The 22,793-nt window shown below is 46.5% G+C and overlaps 9 protein-coding genes across 9 annotated transcripts; 4 read left to right on the top strand and 5 right to left on the bottom strand.

Annotated features, from left to right (window-relative positions):
- Positions 1-6: 6 nt before the first annotated feature.
- F4817DRAFT_350028 (uncharacterized protein) lies at positions 7-1,929 on the bottom strand. The gene has a single exon (XM_049304894.1). The coding sequence runs from the start codon at positions 1,656-1,658 to the stop codon at positions 360-362; it is 1,299 nt and encodes a 432-aa protein (XP_049155075.1). The 5' UTR covers positions 1,659-1,929; the 3' UTR covers positions 7-359.
- F4817DRAFT_255737 (uncharacterized protein) lies at positions 1,913-4,834 on the top strand. The gene is made up of 3 exons (XM_049299213.1): positions 1,913-2,835; positions 2,895-4,494; positions 4,554-4,834. Exons 1-3 carry the CDS (start codon positions 2,179-2,181, stop codon positions 4,586-4,588), a joined length of 2,292 nt encoding a protein of 763 aa, XP_049155074.1. The 5' UTR covers positions 1,913-2,178; the 3' UTR covers positions 4,589-4,834.
- On the bottom strand, positions 4,803-6,499 carry F4817DRAFT_368415 (uncharacterized protein). The gene is made up of 2 exons (XM_049307234.1): positions 5,596-6,499; positions 4,803-5,511 (listed from the first exon to the last, which is right to left on the bottom strand). The coding sequence occupies exons 1-2, from the start codon at positions 6,439-6,441 to the stop codon at positions 5,080-5,082; spliced, it is 1,278 nt and encodes a 425-aa protein (XP_049155073.1). The 5' UTR covers positions 6,442-6,499; the 3' UTR covers positions 4,803-5,079.
- A 1,156-nt stretch (positions 6,500-7,655) lies between these two features.
- F4817DRAFT_350023 (uncharacterized protein) lies at positions 7,656-9,933 on the bottom strand. The gene is made up of 4 exons (XM_049304893.1): positions 9,506-9,933; positions 9,168-9,442; positions 8,968-9,109; positions 7,656-8,905 (listed from the first exon to the last, which is right to left on the bottom strand). The coding sequence occupies exons 1-4, from the start codon at positions 9,643-9,645 to the stop codon at positions 8,188-8,190; spliced, it is 1,275 nt and encodes a 424-aa protein (XP_049155072.1). The 5' UTR covers positions 9,646-9,933; the 3' UTR covers positions 7,656-8,187.
- Positions 9,934-10,102: 169 nt separating this feature from the next.
- F4817DRAFT_350020 (uncharacterized protein) lies at positions 10,103-11,825 on the top strand. Its single transcript, XM_049304892.1, has 2 exons — positions 10,103-10,799; positions 10,855-11,825. The coding sequence occupies exons 1-2, from the start codon at positions 10,272-10,274 to the stop codon at positions 11,506-11,508; spliced, it is 1,182 nt and encodes a 393-aa protein (XP_049155071.1). The 5' UTR covers positions 10,103-10,271; the 3' UTR covers positions 11,509-11,825.
- On the bottom strand, positions 11,826-13,611 carry F4817DRAFT_350018 (nineteen complex-related protein 2-domain-containing protein). The gene has a single exon (XM_049304891.1). The coding sequence runs from the start codon at positions 13,535-13,537 to the stop codon at positions 11,909-11,911; it is 1,629 nt and encodes a 542-aa protein (XP_049155070.1). The 5' UTR covers positions 13,538-13,611; the 3' UTR covers positions 11,826-11,908.
- A 56-nt stretch (positions 13,612-13,667) lies between these two features.
- F4817DRAFT_350015 (LSM domain-containing protein) lies at positions 13,668-14,611 on the top strand. The gene is made up of 4 exons (XM_049304890.1): positions 13,668-13,823; positions 13,881-13,952; positions 14,034-14,108; positions 14,168-14,611. The coding sequence occupies exons 1-4, from the start codon at positions 13,794-13,796 to the stop codon at positions 14,234-14,236; spliced, it is 246 nt and encodes an 81-aa protein (XP_049155069.1). The 5' UTR covers positions 13,668-13,793; the 3' UTR covers positions 14,237-14,611.
- A 2,758-nt stretch (positions 14,612-17,369) lies between these two features.
- F4817DRAFT_361547 (uncharacterized protein) lies at positions 17,370-18,324 on the top strand (the record flags this gene model as incomplete). The annotated part of the gene is made up of 2 exons (XM_049306428.1): positions 17,370-17,400; positions 17,453-18,324. 2 exons carry the CDS (start codon positions 17,370-17,372, stop codon positions 18,322-18,324), a joined length of 903 nt encoding a protein of 300 aa, XP_049155068.1.
- A 2,436-nt stretch (positions 18,325-20,760) lies between these two features.
- Positions 20,761-22,347, bottom strand: F4817DRAFT_255639 (kinase-like protein). Its single transcript, XM_049299212.1, has 2 exons — positions 21,654-22,347; positions 20,761-21,584 (listed from the first exon to the last, which is right to left on the bottom strand). Exons 1-2 carry the CDS (start codon positions 22,228-22,230, stop codon positions 20,809-20,811), a joined length of 1,353 nt encoding a protein of 450 aa, XP_049155067.1. The 5' UTR covers positions 22,231-22,347; the 3' UTR covers positions 20,761-20,808.
- Positions 22,348-22,793: the final 446 nt, after the last annotated feature.

The following is a 22,793-nucleotide window of genomic DNA, read 5'->3' as shown; positions in this document are numbered from 1 at the left end:
ATTATTGTCAAGGCTATCAACGAACAAATTTAATTTAATACTAAAGATATCATTCATTTAACCCATTTTAAGCTCGCGGCGATCAAGTATTTCTGAAGTAGAATGTTAAAATCGTAGTAAAATTAATAGTTTAGTTATGAGATGTTGACATAGTATCGTTCTTGTTTGTTTTTCTCTGTCCGGAGTTAACTAAGGACCCTGCACAGCTCACAGCCCGAGCTCGAGTAAGACGCCAAATAATGATTTAACGATTCAACGATTCGTTGGACTAGTTGCCGAAGAAGCTTTTCGAAAGCATCCTTTCCTCAAGATCCTAGGTGTTGGGTTCCTATGATGGCTCCCTTGGCTTTTCAGCCATCTCATATAGATTGTTCTTTACTAGGTTTGGAGAGTTTGGAGGTCACATATCCTGCTTGTAGGAATAAATATTGGAAAATAAATCTGATAAGGAGAAGGAAGTTTAGAGTTTCGGCGTCGTCGGCTTCCTTCTTCTTTGCCGGCTCTTGTTCGGAACTGGCCGTATTCTCATCTCCGTCGTCATCTACAAGCGTGGTAGACGATAACCATGATGTTCGATTCATTGCGCCTGTAGATAGAGATGCATGTACTCTCTTTACTTCACTGATAAATGGATCTTTTGGCGACTTCTGAGGAGTTCTGCGAAGCGACTTTCTCTTCGTGATATTCTTTACTTTGAGAGAATCGGCGTCATCTCTATCGCCGTCATCATCGCCTTCGCTATCTTCATCTTCCGTCTCTCTTCCAGGAATGATCTCGATGATACCATTTCTCTTGGCCATCTTTTCGGGTAGATTTTTAGCCTTGGCTATTAGCTGCCTCCTTGGTAACTCGATTCCGGCGTGGTTGACAACTGTTAGTGTGGACCGAAGAGGCCTGTCCCCATAGAATCCGTATTTAAGCTTTTGGAGTTTTTGTTTGACGCGATCCAGTCTCTTTTCAAGTTTCCCCTGAATTTCTACCCTGATGAAAAAGGGGTTATGATCATGAATCAGCGCAAAAGCAGCTTCGAAGTCCGGTCTATGATTCGACGGCGAGTCGAGCTTGTTCTCCTGTAAAAACCACTGCAGCTTTCTAAAGCCAGAGTGTTCATCATCTCCTAGTAACTGACCAGAAAAGACCCACCGATTATAATACTTGTAGGTCTTTTGTTGATCAACTCCTAGACCGCTCAAAGAAGCATCCTTAAAGGAGAGCGATGGAGTCCCACTTATGTTGCGCGAGAAATCCATCTCCGTCTCTCTACCTGGAACATATACTGGTCCCAAGTGTGTAAACTGAACACGAGAAGGAACTCGTGAGGAAAGCCCAGGTCGCCGCTCGAGCGCATCGAGCTCTGCTTTATCGTCAATCTCGTCAAGCGACCCTAAGGTTACTAAGATTGTTGCCGTTTCTAATTTGCACTTCTCGGGTTGGGTGAAACCAATATTCATATGTATGATAGCGCCCGGAGTGTCTGCGCCAATAAGGCCCCATTCCGACTCTTTAAAGTTGATCTGAGTCGTAACCTTGACCTCGCCAAGTTGTCCGTAGCCGCAGCAGGCGCTATAACGATCGAACTTTTCGAAGTCACTCGGTCCGTAGCCTCGCCCATTTGGCTTCTTGCGTCGGACCAACCTGTCAAATCTTGGCTCCATCATATTATTTCCTCACGTCTGGATAGCTGACGGCGAGACGACTCGCGGATCTGTCTTCACAATGAAAATAGACTAGACCGGGAAGAAGAGGTGTAAGAAAAGAAGAAAAGGCTGAGGAAACACCATTGACAATAACATCCACGCGTAATTTTCCTCTCTACGCCGTGCACCGGCATTAAATGCCAGGCTTATATCATCATGAGTGGCGGTCGGTGAGCCAGCTGAAATGACCCCTCCCTCCTTCCTCTTTAATATCAATACCACTTCGCTTCCACAGCGGATCACCCTATAAGTACGACAAGCGGTTAGATCGTTGATATTATAATCATATACCATATATAAACTTATTACTAATTTTAATTTATTAACGAGCGAATTTCAAGGCCATTAGCATTGCTTACGAAAGCTTCATCTTCACAGCCTTATTCGTGTGGATCAATTTTATTCCCATTTCTGGTCTCTCGAATCTAACAAACAATCCGAGTATCATTTATTATTTCGGTTTCTATCATAGCGTTCTAACATGAACTACTATCCACGTAATTCGCGCACCGCCGCTGATGTACACCGGCGGGACTCTCACCGGAGCAGTCGCCTAGATGATGTACTCTACGGTGATTACTCGGCCAGCCGGCAAAGAAAGCAGGTTGCATCTGTGCCTCGTATCCCTCCGAGATACTCGCCGGGTACACGAATAAGAGGTGATGATACCAGAAAAACTACGGGGTTACTTCCGATGCCTCAAATAGACGCTGTCTGGATACCTAATATGTCTAAAAATATCACCGTTGATATGGGGCTTGGCATAACCAAGGACATCGACCTGGAACTTGAGGAACTTAGCCGACTAAGGAGAATTGGAGATTTCGCTACTGCACGGAAGTTTTTCAAGGAAAACTTCCCGGACCGGGTAGATGACCCTTACTTCTTTGTGTTAAATGCACAGATGCTACTCGAAATGGGAGACTTCCGATCCTTTGATACACTAAGGCCCACCCAGGTGTTTGGAGATATGGAAAATGAAGGGGTGCAAAAGAATCAGGATTTGCTACGAGAGAGCTGGAATCTGCTTATACTTCTGGCTATGCTTCCAGGAAGAGATTGCACGCAGCAAGCGGTGAATGAAATTGACAAAGCCCTGGCTCTTCTTGAAGCCCGAGTGGACTTGGGTTCCATCGAGGTAAGATTTAAACAAGACTTGAAGCTCGTTTTATATTCAATATCGCCTTGCTCATCCAGATTAAGATACAAATACTCGCCTCGATACTTCGTTTGCTTGGATACATAACTCACTCGTTGGGATTCCAATCTTCGCAACTAAGGGATGTTGGAAATGCGGCTCGGCAATGGACTGACTGGGCCAGCGTGTATCATCATCTTGCTTCAGAAGGGCGAGTTTGGGACTTTAGGGATTTATTCACTACATTTAAACTGGCATTCGGACGGGACGGCGCTTTCGATGCTTTCTTCAACACTTGGTCTCTTGATGAGGTTATGGACACACTTGATTCTGACTGGGAAACGGTGAACTATGACAAATCGACAAATCTCGCTCTTTTAGATATTTTGGGCTTCTTAATCCTGGAGAGCGACTTCGAGACTACTCCGCTGAAATATTACAAGACTTGTCTTGAACATGGAGAAAAGCTTGCCGAGTCTTTAATGGACGAGGATCCTGAGACCGCAAAGAGCGGCCCGTTTGCGAGGTGGCTTGTGGCAAAGGCAGCGGTTCTTAGCTGCGACGTCCACGGTAACCCATTTTCGTCCTTTCGATTCCTCGATTCATATCCTGGAATGCAAATTCGACAGGGCGACGGGGTTCACATCCCAATATATGTCCCGCTCCGCTCCGAGAGACCTACCTGGAAAGCCCCAGAAGCGCCACCAGAGTGGAAGGAGGCAGTTCATATGGCTTTGGGCATCGCCAAGAACTTAGGAGACTATGAGACTCAGAGTCTTTGCCTAAAGCATTTGATCATTCGGTCCCAAGAGCCACATATGCTTCTTGGCGAACTTTCTGACTTGCAGAACTCAATCCAAGATGATCAAGACAGCTATCTACGAACATGTTTATCGAAATTTCTCATACTTTCAGATGCTGCCTCTCAACGAGGCCTCGCAGAGGATCTGTTTAGATTTGGACAAGATAAAACCATTATTAACCAGGCTCTACCTATCGAACACCACAATGTGTCTCTCCAGTGGGCGCGGAGTGTTATACTGCCAACCTTGCCCGGCACTATAGGCGGAACTGTTACGATAGACAAGTCAGGATCGTTCTACGCCCACCTGCCGACTTATATCCGGCACTTTATCAGCACTCGGGAAACATTTCATACCCAGTCCGAGCCAACCAATTCTTTTCCAACCAGGGGCACAAAATTGAGACAGTGGCCTATTGGCAACATAGCTAATAAGGAGATCGAACGTAGTACCCGCTTGGTCCCGGAGTCTGAAGCCTTGGTAAAGCCCAGAGTACAGACTCTGGCAAGCGATAAAGGTGGCGATGGGCTGCGAGTGCACATCAGATCTCGATATGGCGATGATAGGCAACGCGAGATCGATAGGCAGAACGAAAAGATTTCCAAGCGGTCATCTTCGGCACGTACTTTTGACGTGGTGCAAACAGGAAACGAGACAGTTCAAACCCTAAAGACTGAGCCAGCACAGCGGGAGGTACCCCGAGGAGGAACTGCTAAAAAAGCCAAACCCTTTCAGACTCATGGTCTGAATGCAACTACTAATGAAGCGTCCATGACAGTCGAGGAGATACCAGAAGATCATGGGGCTGAACCTCAAGCAGACAAACAGGGGTCGCCGCACCCTATACCCCCCAAAGGTAAACCAATCCCAAATAGAGAACTCTCGTGATTAAGACGATTCACTAAAAGCCGATAGGTGATGAGGAACCTCTCATCGACTTTGGAGATTAATAAGTGGAGATAGGCTCATGAAGCATTACGTACCTAATACAACCAATCTTAGGACTTTTTTGACGAGTCTTTGCGCCTCCATAGGTGCTGCTAGGCTGTTTGGGGGAAATGCCAATGCTGGTCCAGCACCAGCAGCTGCAGCAGATCGACGCGGCCCGACCGATCAGCGGACGGGATCCAAATTAGAAGGATGTGGCCTTGAATAGGTATTTATGGCGACAGAGGTAGTGTGCTAAGAGAAGGGGAGCAAGCGTTGAAGAATCCCGGGAAAGTTCCTAAGGAGGTAGACATCTAAAACTGGTAGTACTAATACATTCTAGAACGTTTCAATATGTAGTCCCTCACCCTTAAACGTTGTGCTACCAGAAAGACGTCCTCCAAAGTTTGGCAATAGGCTTGGCGCCGGTGAAATCCCCCCTTCTTAGCTATGTTGCCTGGATTGTCCTATCTGTCACATATCACACAGCCATATCACGTAGCCACTCGATAGTTCAGACGGCATCCTTCATCTCTAGCCTCCAATCCTCCATATCCAACCTCCCAGACGGCAACAGTGCACTCCTATCCCCGTCTAGCCTAGCATTCCCAAACCGCACGTTCGAGCCTGACTCTAGAGTGCCCAAGCCCTTTGCTAGTACGACCACTAGGATGATAATAGCATGAGGAGCAAATGTGTCAGCGGCCGGGCAGCGGTGCGGCGCGATGCTGAACGGTAAGTACGCCTCTTTCATGGCATCCGTGAATTCTTCTGGGAGGAACCGTGATGGCCGGAATTGCTCCGGGTTGATCCAGATATTGGGATCCCTGTGGCAATTTTCGATGTCGGCGATCTTTTCATCGTAGGTGAAAAACGGGGGACTCTGAGATTCCGTAGGTACGGCGCGATAGATCCTTTTTGTTGGGGGATATAGACGAAGACCCTCCTGTGAAAGTCAGCAGATGTCTATTTGTAGAGTACAAACAGAGACGTCAATGTCTGCGGTAAGTAGATATAGATGTTAGCTTACCCTGGCGAAATTTACTGCCATCGCTCTTACATCTTTTGATTTTTTGCCCTTAAAACATTTCGGTACTCGTTCGATAACCTTTCGGAACTGGTCTGCTGTCTCTTGGTCTACGTTCCGGAACCCAGCGGAGACGAATGTCAATAAAACGACGCGCCACATTGTCTCGTAGGCCGGGATGATGATATTCAGAGGGTGATCCTCGGCGCTACAAGGGAACTTGTCTGGGAGTATTTGCTGTAGTGCCACTTCGAGCACCACCCGTCTTCCCAATGGGTACCATTGCGGTGCTGTTTTCGAGTGCACCCAAAGAAAGTTAATAGATGCAGTCGCGATGCCTACGTCGTCGAGATTGACATTCTTGGGATCCACGTCGAAGAACGAATGTAAGATCGAAATGAAGACGAGCTGTCTAGCAAGATCAGCTAAGGGTAACGAGTATCTTACGCCCCGAAATTGGAGTAAAATAAGATCTAGTGTTGTGGAGGCGGCTTTGAAAAATTTAAGCCACTTCTCGGGTTTTGTCCCGTGTAATCCTGGTCCGACCTTTTGTATGAATCTCCTATAGATGATTACACTTGTAGTTGTGAACGGGTTGTCGATCCCGAACACATCTATCAGTCTTCCATTAGGTATGGCTCGGGCTATGAGCCGGTTCTGCAAACACCTATCTTGGAGAACCCCGAAGCTTGCAACTGCTCTATGGTCTAGAATAGATTGTACGTTGTTACTTGACGAGGATCTTTGCTGCTTAGTAAAAAGATAGTAGGATGTTCTAAATATCAGTGCGAGAAACCAGGTGCCAAACCCGATCTTGATAGCAGCGATAATCCAATAAGTTAAATTCATTGTTGCAAGGTTGATTCACTTGAAAGATTGTAGAAAATAATTGTCGTCAGAAAATTGCTTTATATTCTCTGCACTACCTATCAAGGTATATTTGACTTGTTACCTACCTCAGCTCCCACATCCAGTCTTGGGCACGCACCGTGTCCCATGTTGGTGTTGAACAAAACAAACGGCCACCCCTGGAATCTGCCAGCAGCGTCCCGGCAGCTTGTGCTACACTCATCTCGAATCGGCGAGATGATACCAACCAATTGGCCACTGGGAATGGCTCGGCGCAGATTTCCCATTTTCATTCTCCATTGATAGAATTGCAAACGGGGTTCAACCAACGGCATTTCGTCATTTTACAACAAGTGAAGCATCAATAAACATGAAGTAGAATAACTTACCTACCTAGTTAAGGTACCTAATTCAGTATTCATGTATGCATTTTCACGTTTTGTGAAATAGAAAATTGAATTTATATCGAGGTAAAACGAAAAAGACAAAAAAAGGAAAAAGACAAAAAAAAAGGAAAAGGGGGTTTGGTCATCCTACCGCCTCTGAGTACATGCATATATGGTAGTCCATTCAAGCTGCCCGTTGGCCTCTGACCACCCGGCAAACTCGTAGTGATTGTTGCTGCGTCTTTTATCACTTATGTGCTTACCACCCCACGCCGGTCACCCTCTATTGCCTAGTATCCTGATGTATCATTACGAGGCGACGTGTACATTCTGTATTTCAAGAGATGCGTAGGTGCTTACACTGTCGATGTGCCACAGCATGGCGGCTACTCAATTGACATTCTATCATGTATGGCAGCGCAGCTATCTACCTATCACTAATCAAAGAAAAGGACGATTCAAAATTACAGAGCCTAGCTCAAAATGAAACAAATATTCAAAAATCTCCTCCAGCTTCATATATTAGGTATTAAATACTTTCCCATCTTAGTTAGCTACCCAAGCCTTTAAGTCCTGTCATATATCAGATGGATAATGTAACTACATTCATCGTACACTTAAGGATACTTGTCGGATAAAACTCAAGCGGGATATACACTCTTAGCTGTTTTTATAGAGTACGCGGGAAAGGACAGGAAGTGACAGGTAAGATAAGGCTGATTTTAGTCTGCCGCGATCTGCGTCACACACTTGAGTCTCGTCGCTTTGTTAATAACAAATAGTAATATATCTGGTAATGTACCTATAGAGGCATGGGCTTAAGTTGACGTCGTATTTCCTCAACCCAAGGTAGCTTCATGGTGGTAGAGTACACGGCGCTTTATTTAGACACTTCATACTGAAGACCAAGGTCCAAGGTAAATGTCATCGTATTGTACTTAAATCATCTGAAGTATCTCCTTGGTATTGTGATATAACGACGAGCACCCACCAAACGTCTAAGCAAGGCTTTCTATAATTCATAGCGCTAGAATAGCAACGCATATGTATAAATCCGCTGGACCCTTGGGTATCCGGCAGGCGGAACGTCCTCCGAACCCGTCTCTATGGTATCTACTAGTCTTAGAAAGCTTTCTCAAAACTCGCTCGCTCTAGTTCCATTATGAAACATTTCGAAGAAGAAAGTAATATCCCTGTAGCCGAAAAACGCCCCTGATATGCATGCAGCGATGCATCTTGCCTAGCTTCTGCCAAACCGTTTTCGATCCTGCCCCCCTCCCTTTACCTCCTAAACGCCAGCCTAACCTGTTAATGTCATTTGTGATGATTCCTACGGCCCTAGTTTGACCCGCTGCCTATTTCACCTTAGGGGGCTTTGCGTCCTGTCACGTATCATTTTGAGACGAATATTAGTGCTCTTCATGTCAAACGTCTCCGTCTTCGGGTCCCACCACGCGGCGACATCGACTGTGATAAAAGCACGCGGGGTTGTAATTTCTACGAGCCCGGCCACGTATATCGCTCCCCGCGGAGGAAACCCGCCGATGGGTCGCCATGTCTGTACAAAGGTTTGCTTGAATGCAATCCATGGCCCACTGGTATGTTCTTGCGTAGTCTTGATACCGTACATGTCTTTGGCGCTCTTGGGTTTGCCTGGCTCGGCGTTGGGGATGATTGGGACCGGACTGCTCACCCCCGAACCGGAAGAGGTTGTCGAGGGCCTGGGATCTGGTGTTGTTTCAGCAGATCTTTTCTCGACAGGAGAAGTCGGGTCTGTTGACGAATTACCAGCTGCGCGCGTGTTTGCGGATGAAAGAGACTTTGGGGTTTTAGAGTTGGGCTCTCCGGTGGACTTCTTCAGCTTTTCGACGGCCTGTTGAAATGAGGTATCCGGATGAGTGGGCGCGTATCCAAATAGCTTAGCAAAATTTGAAGCATTCTGCTTCAATAACGCCCCCGAGAAACTCCATAACGACATGGTGAGTGTACTTGGCCAAAGAGCACGTCGCACTTGGATAGCAGTCACGGTATCGACAGTTTCCTCTGCGATATAAGTACCGTCGTCGCCTATTGATATTCTGTAAAGAAGGTTTAGACTTCAAAGTTAACTGCGCATCTTCGGAGTGGGAATGGGACGTACCCTTTCCGAACGAACGTCGGTGGTGGCCGGGATGGGTACTGTATGTCGAGCCAATACCGTCCTAGTTCCATGTTCCCGCCGCACCTCCGGAGAAGTATAGGATGTGTTGATGCGGTTTTGCGAACAAGATCGGCGAGTCCACCTACGGGTTTGTCAGCCAGCGTTCCTTTTCTCCCCCTCGAGCATGTAAATTAGCTTACTCTGAATGCCCCTCACTTTCTCTCTATCCTTGCTAACCCTGACAAAGGCTTGCCACTCCGGATCGGTGCTTTTGTAGGGTTCGGACGGGACTATCCTCATGGTGAAGGGGAGCGGAATAAATATAGGGTCGTACTCTGCTTCTTCTATCTCTTGCCGTTCCGCCTCGGTTAGGTGCTTTTCTTGATCGTCGAGCCACCTACCAAGGGTACTAAGAACAGACGACGTATATACTTGGTAGCACATATAATAGATGCACCCAGCGACTATAAAATTCCTGCGCGATACAGCTTAGCATTCGTGGCGACGACTGGAAAGACGGATGGTGGACGTCGCATACATTGGCTTGAACCATTTTCGCCGGATATTGACTCTATGCACATGGATAATTTGAGAACTGGGCAGATTTGACCGGTTGGCCCTTGAGGTAAGGGAAAGGATATTCGGCCGTAATCGCAGGAGTCGCAACATGGAAGGCATCGTAATAGAGGCGCGCCCGGAATAGGCGGCCGAGGAAGGGGAGAAACGTGACTGTCTTCTCGTTCGGGATATCGAGGGATGGACCAAATGGTTGAATTATTCCTTAGAGGTTGCCCGTCTTCTGCGTCGCATCGATCATTTCATGACAACCCTACATCGAAAAGATACTTGAGAGGATTGTCGACATTTAGATATAAGTTATAAATTAGCGAACGAGGCGAAATATTAGCTTTTATAAATAGTGATTTGGAAAAGCCATGGAACATGTGCTTCTACACTAGAAGTTCGAGACCCTGACTTTTTAACTTTCAACTTTCAATACGTACGTCCATCCCCACCGTCGAACTGAGACAGTTATAATGAATATTCGTACTGTGCCACCCGCATTCAATAATTCGATATTGTCTTTGTCATACAGACATATCTTATCAGATTTGTATAACTATCACGTGTCGATTGTTCAGATTATGCATGAACTACGGACTTTGCATTACTATCCTATTATATGCATTATCCGGGGTTCAACTAGACTCTCATGTCCCTGAGACGCAACAGCGTCACATAAGCCTATTTTCGTCATCTCCATCATATCTAAAACAGCTTCGGGATCAACCAACCTCGACGAAATGAAGCTACACAGCTTCTTACTACCGGCCTTAGCTGGCATTGCCACTACCCGCGCCGAAGACCAGCAACAGAATGCCGAGGCCTACATCATCAGACAATCAAAGACTACAACTCCCTCGAATCCTCCCTCGATACCAAACGAACTCGCCCGAGCTATCCTCCTCCAGCGCCTCAGCACGCCAGAGCAACCCGCGTCTTTGGGGCAGCTGCCCGAGTCTCTTTCCCAAGACGAATCTGTATCCTACATCAACCGGTTCGGAAAGGCACCCCGACCACTGTTTGGAGAGGCCAAAGACGCGAACGAACCTCGCCAGCTCGTTATTGCTTTCTCCGGCATCACGGCTGATAAACACAAGGACTTCAAGGGCGCCATACCGCGCGTGCCTCTCGCCTTCACAGCTCCTGGACTGAGCCGGTTACCTGTTGCGGGCAAGAAATCAAACTGCGCGTTCGAACAATCCATCGACTCCGATAACGAGAAGTGCTGGAAAGGCAAGACGCAGTATCTCGAATACGATGTTACCAAGGTAGACACCGTCTCTTTTCGATCCGGTATATTCGCGGCAAACTAACTATCAATAGAACAAGAACGCAATCGCACAACTGGGACAAAACATCGAGTCTCTCAACGCCCAAGCCCTCGCCGGCAAGCTTGAAATCACCATCCTCCTCCTCGCACCCCCCAGCAGCGAATCCGACGAGCTTCGCCGCCGAGCAGTCAAGGAAGAGAAAGTACTAGCCGAAGACCACGGCGACTTCGTCAACATCCCCACGGCCGATTCCACCGTCAGTCACCCCGGCGCCAACGCCGATAAACCATTCCACGCCTTCGGTTCCAGCCTAGACTCCCCGGTCGCCGTATCCCGCCCAGCGCCCGCCCCCATCCTACCTTCCTGCTTCACCTCTCACAACGCGTGCATCACCGCGACGGACTCGTGTTCAGGCCACGGGCAATGCGTCGATCGATGGGGCAAGGTTGACGGGGCTAAGAAAGCGTGTTTCTTCTGCCATTGCATGGCTACCAACGAGACTGACGCTCGCGGCAACACTGGCGTGTACCACTGGGGCGGCTCTGCTTGTCATAAGCGCGATGTTAGCACCCCATTCTGGCTCTTCGCTGGCGTGTCGATTGCCCTCGTTGCTACTGTTGCCTTCGCTATCGGTCTGCTGTTTAGCGTCGGTGAGGAAAAGTTACCTGGTGTTATCGGAGCTGGTGTCTCGCGGACTACGAAGTAAGGTTGATATTTCGATATACATATCTATTGCCGGTTGATGGTCTTTCTTTGAAACGGGATCAGGAGAGCAGGATTCGCGGCGGGAGTGATCAGAAGGGATGGATAGCAAAGCGAAGGACTCAAGCCGTTGTGTATATCACGTACGGCCATAATGCACATGTATCATACGTGTATCGATACCGGGGACAAACGAACGATTAATCAATCGAATAACGGGCGCTGGTTAGCATATCTGTCTCCACCGTCTATTGGCGGTTCTCAGAAAGTTATTTCATTTATGTAGAAGGCTAGGTTCATAACATCAAGATTCATTAAATTGGACTCGCATTTCCTTCCGTCTTCCAAAGTGACTGCTGTAGTATTCTAAGTGTTGCGTATCATAACATATTGTATCCATCATATTACATCTCCATCTGCGACCTCTGCCTCACCGGCGTAGTCCCTAAGCTATCCAATCCTCTCTGACCGGGCGTACCACCACCGACCCTCGCTTGATCTAAGAGCGACTGCGCGGCGACGACGTTGCTTGTAGCTGTGGTAGCACCAGGCGCCGCAGCATCCCTATTCTCATTGCCACTGCTACTACCACTACCTTCACCGTTCGATGCGCCCGTATCGGCGGCCCCAGGCATCAATATGCGGTACCTCTCGCCAGCCTCATTAAGCAATCTCTGCACCTCCGGCTCACGCTTAAGTATACCCTCCCTCTCAGCGCGCAACGTCTCAATGCGCCCCCGCAGCCGCGCCATCTCCTCTTGCTTCCGACGCATGCGCGCCTTAAACTCCTCAACCAGCACGCTGAGATCCGGCAGCGGCGTAATCCGCGGTATAACCGCGAGCGGATTATTTGCCGCGGCACCGAGACGTCGTCGCTGCTGCTCGCGCTCCTCGGCTAGCCCGTCCATTCCCGCGCGTGTCTGCGCCGCCTCGTACGCGGCCCGCCGCTCGGCTTCCGAGTCGTCGGACTCGTCGTCTGAGCCCCCTTCGGCAGCCGTAATTAGAGAGGCCATTTCTACGCGGCGGCGCCGCCGGGCTTCCCGCTCGGCTTTCTTGCCGAGGGAGAGCCCGCCATCCTCGACGAACTCGTCGAAGCCCTCGCCTAGGTCCTCGTCTTCGGCGACTAGACGCGTGTCCTTTGTGGACTTGGGCTCGTGTCGTCGCGACAGGATGGTAAGATATGAGTCCCCGGCCCCGCGGTCGTCGTCGGAGAGCGAGATGAAGTCGTCGGTGTCTTTGCTTCCTTCCTTGGCTAGGCGAGCGCGTCGAGCTTTTTTCTCTTGGATCTCGACTTCGGTTAAGATCGGAGTCTTCTTGGGAGATGTTGGATGTATTGTTGCCGTGTCTACTACTAGGGCGCCTTCGAGCTCGGATGGGTCGAGTATCATCTCGTCATCGGAAGTAGGCTGTAGTTTAGACAGGTCCTGGGGCGTATTCGGAGTGGATTGTTGAAGTTCGGAGAGGTACTCTTTGCTATATCGCGGACGGTCATCGTCGGTATCGTTGGAACGCATGGGAAGCCGGCCTAAAGGCAGATTTTTGGCAATGCCCTTCTTGTAAGCGCTGTTTTCGGCTGCGGCATGGGCGAGTGTTGTAGAGCGTTTGGGTGTAGAGACTTCTTCTCCAAGTATCATGGAATCCTCGTTCCCGGGAGTTTCCTCGGTAGGAACGCCAAACGATAGGCGTGAGCTGGATGCCCTTTTCTTCATCTTGCTAGACCCCGACCTTCCTCCTAACGGCGGTCGAATTCGTAGGGGCGCATCGCCATCTTCGTCATCTTCTGCTTCCGCTTTGGTATTTGTAGATGCGGACTGTTGATCGGAAGTTACATCATCTTCAAACTTATCAACATTTATGCTTTTCCGTAGAGACGAGTGCTTAAATGGCTTATTGCGACTTGTTTTGAATGAGGGTTGTAATGGTGGTCCCTGGGGTTCTTCTGGTGGATTTAAAGATTCGGCTGAGATTATATCTTCGTCGTCATCTTGAACCGTGATCTTCCGTGCTTTTCGCTTAGCTCCAAACGCGCTCATTTTGTATAGCTATAGTGATTTGCCTTCCAATGAGTTAGTTACGAGGTTCGAAACCCGAAATATTGAAGTTTAATGTTGAAGGTTTAGGTACTATTCGCATTGTACCTTTGTACTCTGCAGCTAGTAATCATTATCGATAAGGAATTGAGCTATGACATTATCTTATCAGCGTACCATGAGCTCGGGTTCTTTTCGTCAATAGTAACGTCTTTCCTCCAGCCATCTTCCATCACAGACTCAAATAAATACCGTCAAGATGGCACCCGCACAACCCGAGCTCAAGAAGGTATGCTATTTCATTATGCTTCAATTTGCAGCGTCATGCTTACTAAACATTATGTAGTACCTCGATAAGAGACTGTTCGTCCAACTGAACGGAAGCCGTAAAGTCCTCGGCATTCTTCGCGGCTACGATGTAAGCTATCAAGCACATTCCTCCTCATCTACGCGACACATTTACGCGTTATTATATGCGCACGGGCTAACTATTACCTAGGTCTTCCTGAATATCGTTCTAGACGATGCTGTAGAAGAGAAGGACGGAGGCGAGAAGGTCAGATTAGGGATGGTCGTACGTAACTATGGTACCGACGTCGCGAATACCGACACAAACTAACTACAATACTTTAGGTCATCCGAGGCAACTCCGTGGTCATGCTAGAAGCACTAGAGAGAATCGGTGGGGATCGCGACAAATGAGCACACTGGGACATGGCATGCGCAACAAATTCGAGCACGATCCGAGTTGATACCCATATGAAAGCAAGGCAAGGGTGCATTTAGCTTAGGTAGTTTAGAGGCCCATTTCCTGGGATCAGGTGGCGTTTTTGCGGACAACAAGAGTCCCAAGGGAACACATACCACGGATGAGGCGGGATCGACAATTGCATTAAGTAGACCAGCACTTTATGCTCGAGAATTCCAGGTCTGCGATCTGTTTGGAATCGGTTAAGGGGTCTATATCACTTGCTATCAACGCCAAACACGATATTTGAGGCGTTCATATTAATAAATTGACAAAGATAACCCAACACTGCTTTGAATTGGCATGTAAAGAGTTATACAATATGATCCCTTCTAATCGCCACGAGATTGCTAAGTATTTAAGAGTCAAGCAAAGTAGTGCAGCATTCTCGAAGCTAAGAACGTGGTACGAGAAACTGAAGACGGTTACAAATTTCTGTCTCAGTAAAGCTCTCATTGATGACCCCTTGAATATCATAATCTAAAGCCTAGGTTATATTTTCATGAGATCAATCCATTACATAATTCTGGTGCAAAGATAGTGATGATTGATTGGCTCCAAGTCTTGAAGGCAAATAGTTTTATCCTAAAGAGAGACTTCAAACGAATCGAACGTATAAATCCACTTAAAGTGCTGCGTTAGTAGTCATTAATTCAAGTAAAGATAGACCATGAAGGAGAAAAGGTTCATGAGAGCGGAGTGACATAGCGTAGCAAAGCTAATGGTTTTACTTTAATCAAAGAACTATCTTAAACAATATAAACTTCTCACATGAATAAAGGTTGGTTGTATGGTAGTTTGTAAATGTAGTTGTAACGGTGCATAAGAAGCTTAGTGAAACCAAAAGCATAAACCCATCCAAAATGATTCTAGTAGCCTCGTTGCTGTATTTGCACATTTTTACATTAAAGCCGGGCTTTTTAGTCAACTCCTCTCTTGGTTATCGAATTACTCCGAGTTGTTCTGTCATAGTTTTGTTGGTTAATATAGATTTATCGAGGTGTAAGAACATAACCATTAGCATTACTGATAATCCACCACAAGCCAATACTAACTGAGCATCAAAGAATTCGGAATATCTTCCTTGCTTACAATGATAGGATCTCGCCAGGTATCTTCTGATATCGCTCGAAAAGGCAGACAAGATCCAGCTTTCCAAGTCGGACTCTAATAGCGTATTACGTGTCTTGTTTACTGCATGCGATAGACAATTTCACGTCGGAACACGAAGCTTTGAGACACGGCGTTGCTTGGTTTGGCGCCGTGTTACAACAAATAGGTCGATGGTATAAATAGAATGCCGAATTATGATACGTACTTCTTCATTATGAGACATTGCGAACTCGAGCTGTAATTTTGAACTTTGTATATCTTGGCTAAAGTCTTATATAAAAGGGTTGTAATATCATACCTTTACCACACAAGCCACCGGAGCACGATCATGGGTTAGCAAAATATTAGCAAAAATAGTAATAACTCTGTAAATATATATATAAAGAGCGTTCAGTACGCTACTACTATAAAAATTGGGCAGTCAAGGACTTGAAGCTACGTTTCGTTACAACCGCTTGTACCTAAATATGTTATACTTTACGCTCAAGACTCTTGTATATAGTCTTTGGATGTTAGGTCAACATGGTCCGAACCTGAGCCTATCTTCCCATCTTAAGATTCGAGTCATGTGGGATGTGGCACACAAAGAGTTACACATGTCTTATAAATCAACATAAAGGACAATGCAGGATATTTTGCTTCAACCTCCTACACTCCGTGTTCTTGCATGGTACAGAACGTTCCTATCCCGGACCTGTCGGCATCGGCTCGTTACCCGGTGTGGTCACACTACATAAGTTCAAGTTGTACAGATCGCACGAGGTAGCACTGTCAAGATGATTAATTATTTTAGATCCCTCGCAAAGACTAAAAGAGATATACGGCTATCCCGTATGCTATAATCGCCAAGTAATCGCCAAGTATTCAAGAAGATGTAATCAATCCTAGATTATTTTAAGACTTTGGAATATATTTTCTCTTATAGCTAATGCATAACAAAAAGATGCCTGTGACTTATTTTTGGTTATCGGTAGCTTTTATCGGGAAGCCGTGAATTGTGGCGGTCAAATAGAGGCAACCAACCCGCGCCTTGTACCAGGGGGTTAGAAACATAAAGTATCGTGTCTTAACCTGGCCGCAACTAAAAGCTGCCTAGTCTAGTGCAAGACGAGAAATTATCCGACACGAACAAGCTCTTCTAAATAAAGGTTCAAGTTAATAAAAAGTTCCATACATCGTCGTCTACCACTTACATATGTGAGATTTCCAGCCCTACCTGAAGGAGGATTCAACAACCCGGTAAGTAGCTCTTTAATAAACAATTACGTACGATTCTCATGGCCAATTGGAGGCCCAAAAGCCGTCAGCCAAAGATCTACCATCCCTACCCAGGTCGGGACCTGGGTAAGACATTCAAATACGCACCTATTTGCGGTTAGCCGCATGCTGCAACAACGTATCCGACCCAAAGGATATCGTTACACTGTCCAATCGACGGCGTCGCCGCAAGTAATCAACCAACCACTTCTCACAAACACCACAGTGTCGAAGCACATTCATTCAAGTCGATAAAACTCCCCAGCTTCTGAGGTGGACCCCGAACGCATGGGGTAGACCGAGTGGTTGCGTGAGCTGTCTCCAATCATCATCGCAAATAGAGCGGCATCCGCGGATCCTGAGGAAGGTTGAGTCGAATAGAAGCTATTAATAAACCAATCGAACGGGCATTATAATCGATTGCAAGGTGTGACTTTCATATACGTGCATATGTATGCTTCGCCGCTTCATTCCTCGGCAAGAACCAAGAACGCACGCTGGACACGATTATCTCCCGGGACCTGGTTTTGCTGTATGCGGTGCGACTATTGCTTACATACTTATATCACGCAGAGGTCTCTCACCTCGATGCTGACTCTCGCCTTCGAAGATGCTTGATAGACTGCAGCGCTGTAGCGTTATAGCTACATAGATCTTTACTAACCTTCTCCATCTCATTCATTCGCTTCTCATCTGCATGGACGGGGTGCTGGCATCATGACTTATAACGACATAGATATTCCGTTACGTGCGTCTCCTGTTACTTTCCGCTTGCGAGTATGTGAGCTGACTGCGTCTAGCTGCATTCATAGCGATCGACTGGACTGGCATGACGATTGCCCTTGTTCCGATAATTCTTCGTTTTTGGTTACGACCCAGAGAATCAAAGCCGCGAACAGTAACGCTCAACCTCTCTGACGGCCTCGTGCTGCTCTCGTGGCTCTCTGGCATGGTATTAATTAGCATCAACACTTGGAAGAATAATCTCCGGCAGCAGTATATCCATCTTCCGCCCGATGAGCTCTATTACGGGGTTCCAAAAGAGTTATCCGCCCACCTCCTCTACGTCTCCTGGATCTCTCTATTCTTCATTTACATCTCCCTGTGGGCCGCCAAGTTTTCTCTCCTCGCATTCTTCGCCGATCTGCTGCGTCTAACCGAGAATCGAGCTGCCCGCATCATGCTTATCTGCGCAAGCGTATTTGCCAGTTGCACCTTCGTGCTGCACATGGTGCTGTTATCAGCGTGGTGTTCGCCTGTTAGCGGGAATTGGAACATCGACGGGCATCTATGTTCTGCAGTCCACGATATTAGATCCGTGTCTATATCCACGGCCTCGAATATCTTCACGGACCTTATCGTCCTTACCATCCCTGTCTTTGCACTGTGTACTATGGGCCGGGAGCGCCGAGAGATAACCAAGACACGGATAGGAAAAGCAGAAATAAGCGGGATAGTATTCGTGCTATGCATGGCAGCGTTGAGCATCGTAGCGGCACTGGCGCGATGGATAACGCTGATGCTGGTTCGGAATGCACCCAAAGCCGACATCACTCACACCATTGATGTATGGGCGTTGGTGGAAATAGTGGCCAGTCTGGTGGCTGTCTGCCTGCCAAGCTTGCGGTCATTCCTCAGGAAACGAAGACGGCGTTTCCAACAAATTAAATAAGCACTTGATTTACGCAGTTAAATATACTCAACTCGACTAATGAAATATTTCTAAAAGTGAATGTGTAGCGAAGTAGTGACACTTGTGAGAAATGCATAAAATATTCAGGGGGTGAATACCCGAAGCTCAACTCTATCATATCGGGCTCGGTCTAGGGTACTGCGGAAGATATACATTACTAACAAGTTATGTGGTGCTTGCGGCTCCGCACTACGGTCTAAGTAATGGCTAGGCAAATAAATTTGCGCTCAAATGTGGTAGTGGTAGACTTATACGAGGGAGCTATGTAGTTTGGCCGATTCCGCTGCTACCCACGTACGAGCCATTCGACATTCAGTTTGAACGGGTATTTATAACGCAAATATTCGTATGATACTTGTATTAAACACGACTCCCGTCTATAAACGTATACTGTTAAGTCACGTAGAAATACGATCAGTCACTTAAGGTGCACGAAATCTAAGTGTATAACGGTGTTGATTAAGGAACTAAGTATGAGCTCTGCTACCTATAGTTTAGCGTTCGCCTTATATAGTAACTCAACTGATTATAATATGATGAGCTAAGTTGTTGAGGCTAGCTCCGTGATATATTCCTAGCTGACCGTACTTTTAAGAAGGCCTACTTGTGAACCATGTAAATCTTCCAAGCTTGTTTGCGATCATTCACATTATGGTCCCGGTACCGTGATAGAGACAAAATAGTCAACTACATATACGCCGAGGCCGTTTAAAAGAAAATCAAAGCGTAGGCCCATATTGTTTTATCTAAAGTACCAAGGTCAGAATTATCCGAGTTAATAAAGTGCTGACTGATTATTATAATCTATCTAGCTCAAAGATGCGTTTGGCAACAATTTACTCTAGGCCTCGGCGGAGTCTTTAACTAAGACTTGGACTTTTTAGTTGTGCTACCTTCTTTGACCATATTTCGGTGGTGAACGGCTATGAGACTAATGGTCTCGAATCTGATGTAAGAGACGCCTAGTTAAAGAGTCCAGAGAACGACGGGAAGGTCTCTCACGTAGCAAAGTTAATTAAGCAGTTCCGTACTTCATATCAAGTCTTGCATTGCGCTACCTTAGTCAAGGGATGGGTTATTAAAAGAGCAAACTTAGCCTTAGTAAGGTCTTTTACGGAATGCTGAGTAGCGGGTATACTGGGCCAGTTGGCTAAAAAATTACGAGACGAAATGAATAAATCAAGAGGGTTATTTACCAATTAATACCTTTACCTACAACCATAGCAACAACAATCACGGATCATAGCGCCCAATTTTCTTGCCAGGAGGCTCGATGGGAGACTTTAGGCCTATTATTCTTCGTCGCTGTTTCTTAAGCTGCTGTAAACATAGATATTTCGCATCTCTATAATTTTACACAGGAATGGAGTAATCATCAAAGGTTTTCATTATGTTAAGATTTTAGATGAGAAATCTAGAACAAAGTTCAACGCCACGGACAAGTCGTACCCTTTCCCCCCTTCTCACAAGACGTACTTGATATCACGTGAAAAGGCTTCTCGTCGACATTTCCAATATCTGCCACTGTCGCTTATATAAAGATCGACTGCCACGAGTAAAATTCTGGTGGCGGCCGAGCATTTCCTAAAGACATTGCATATTCACTTTTAAGCCCTCTTGTAAAGGCCCGCGGCTTTCAAGGTTGAAGCGATGGTCCCAAGACTTCGCCGAGGGCTTAAATCTGGGCTTCTGTACTCTATACATACTTGACGACATGTAGGGTGCGCTCCCCTTAGGATGAGGCTGAGAATGCACTCTTTTTGGAATAAGGGAAGCTTTTGTTGTAACATGACGATGGTTAAGTCCAGTGGCCTGGTCCGACCTGAGTGACCCCCGAGAGATTCCTGGTCAAACTAGCTATGTGTTACAACAGTGTCCCCTACGCAGTCGGTGAGTTTTCGTTGTGATTCCCGTCAATAGGGTCTCGGCTCCTGGTTCGGTAGAACGGCCTAATTCCCAAATTCTTATTCAGCAAGGCGAATCAAATTCTACTTACGAATCCTTAATAACCGGGATTCTTGCCAATATGTACAGATTGAAGCAATCAAACATATGTGTTGAGCGAGAGAGCAGGGACCTTGGCAGCATACCTGAACTGAGTCGCAAGTGGCCAAGTGCTATGGTTATTTGACTGAACTCGGCTTATTAAAGTAGCTGATATCAATCTAAATTACCTCAAACAATCCTGAAATATATCTAAGGACCGATCTAAATGGTTCCTGTGTATCGTTTTCGGCATTGTACGACCGGGAGACAATGTCCTTGGGGAAACAGTTACTTTAGGATACGGGTTTCGAGATATACCTCTTACGCAACATAGCCGTATATTTACTCTGGTAGCCTCGCTGGCTATGGGGTACATGCTGTATTAGGAAGCGAGCAGTTGGATAAAGGAAAATAAACTAGAGGAGAGATGGACTTTATTCATCTGAATAGGTATTCCTGACTTTGATATGCTATGTCTTACTTCTTTAGCTTTTGATATTCAGGTAAGACCCATTGTGTCATCCACTTCGACTCGAGGACTTGCGCCGCCGTGCATCGATCATCCGGGTTAAGAGCAAGCATAGGTCGGAGCATGTCGTAGATGGCTTCTTTTTCTTCGGGTGAGACTTGTTGATATTTTTTTTCTTCCCGTACGTCCTGTATGCATTCCTTAAACATAAAATCCCACGATTGAACATCCTTAGCATAGTCGGGTACTGAATCGCGTGTCTCTGTATAATATTCCGAGCGTCTTTCCCATTTATCCCACCAAGAGCTCGGCATGCCGCTCGGTCCAAAGAGATCAACATGATCCGCCATAATTTCGTCGTCGATTCCAAGGAAGCTAACGAACAGGTTTCTCTCGCTAAGGAGATTCCACATACAAACACCAAGGGAGAATATATCAGACGAAAACGAAAGTTTGCTGTTCTCTGGACTGAATAAGAATTCCGGTGCCATGTACTCGAAACAGCCGCTCGAAACACCTTCAGGGTCTGCGGGGGGAGCAAAAGCGTCACCTAGATCGACTATCCAGATTCTTGCGTCTTGCATGGAAACTGTTTGATCTTCCTTGCCGCCAAACCAAGCGGGTACCACACCATAAGAAGGGAGGTTCGGTGGTCGCTTTACGCCTTCAATAGGAGTAATAGGTTCGCAAGACGGTTCTCCGTATTTATCATATAATTGTTGATCTGATAGATCCCGAAATGCGGACGAGGGAAATCTTAGAAGAACATTCCCTAGATGAAAATCTGAACGTCAAAAGGTGCCCAAATGTTAGCAGATGTTCCTAATTAAGGTTCCTTAACAATCAAACCTACTCCCATGGACATAGCCCTGGCTATGCATCGCCGCCATAGATAGTGCCATCTGTGCAACTAAGACGCGAGCAACGTCTAGTTCGAATCCGTACAGGGGTGAACTCTTGAAGTTTTCTAGATCGATCATAGCTGGCTCCGTCACGTAACACGAATGGACGCCATTAACACCTCGTACTTCGAAGCGATCAAGGACCGGAGGAAAGAAGCTGTTTCGTTGGTTCTCGCCGCTTCCGATAGCATTTCTCAGAGCTGATAATATATCTGTCTCCTTTAGATTGCGGCCACAATTGCTAACCTTGATTGCGACGAGCTTATTTATCTCATTATCGCGTGCAAGCCAAACAGTCGAAGAGTCCCCGAACCCAAGTTTTTCAACTACTCGATACCGGTTATGGAATTGGTCACCGATATGAACAGGGTGAAAACCTCCAGGTTGGTACACCCAAAGAGGTTCTACTTCGTCGATGAATTGGTACTTGAGAAGATGAGTAAACCCGTGATGAAGACTGCGATAAGTGGAGAATCTGACCCGACCAAATTGATTTGGTGGGAGCAACGAGGGAATAATTCTGTTCATCTTGAGTTGTGCCTCCAATTAATTACTTGAAATTTGAGATTTGAGATGGAGTAGAATAATTATTTTTACTTGTGCTGTTTAGAGTTGTGTAATAAGTACCTAGAAGTTTAACGTTCGCTACCTAGGTACGTCACACCCCCATTGGCAAACCAAATGATTTAACGTTGTGAGTCAAGTGTCAATAGCTAATAGAAAAGACCGTGACTTTGTTTACATAGTACACAAGACGTATGACGGAATAAATCTGAGACGTGCGTTGGTACTTACACCTGAAAATTGTATGATTGACATCGTCATGGGAGTATTGATCGGAAATTGTAAGTTTTAATTACTCGGTAAATATTATGGCCCGATCAGCAATTTCGATGAGTTAAACGCAGTTAACGGCTTAAACTGACTTAAAACCAATGGACCAGATTTGTTCTTGGCTTCCCGGGGGAGCAGATTAAGACGCATTAGACAAGGATACTCAAGTGTGCCTGTTTCGAAATCACGAAGGTATATTACTACGTGATGGGCTGATAGAGTCTTATTGGAGCAGAACCGGCTTGGTGTTAGACTAT

The sequence above is a fragment of the Daldinia loculata genome (assembly GCF_022478755.1).
Source record: "Daldinia loculata strain CBS 113971 unplaced genomic scaffold F4817scaffold_68, whole genome shotgun sequence".
NCBI classification, from domain to species: Eukaryota; Fungi; Ascomycota; class Sordariomycetes; order Xylariales; family Hypoxylaceae; genus Daldinia; species Daldinia loculata.
This window is presented reverse-complemented; position numbering and strand designations above follow the sequence as displayed.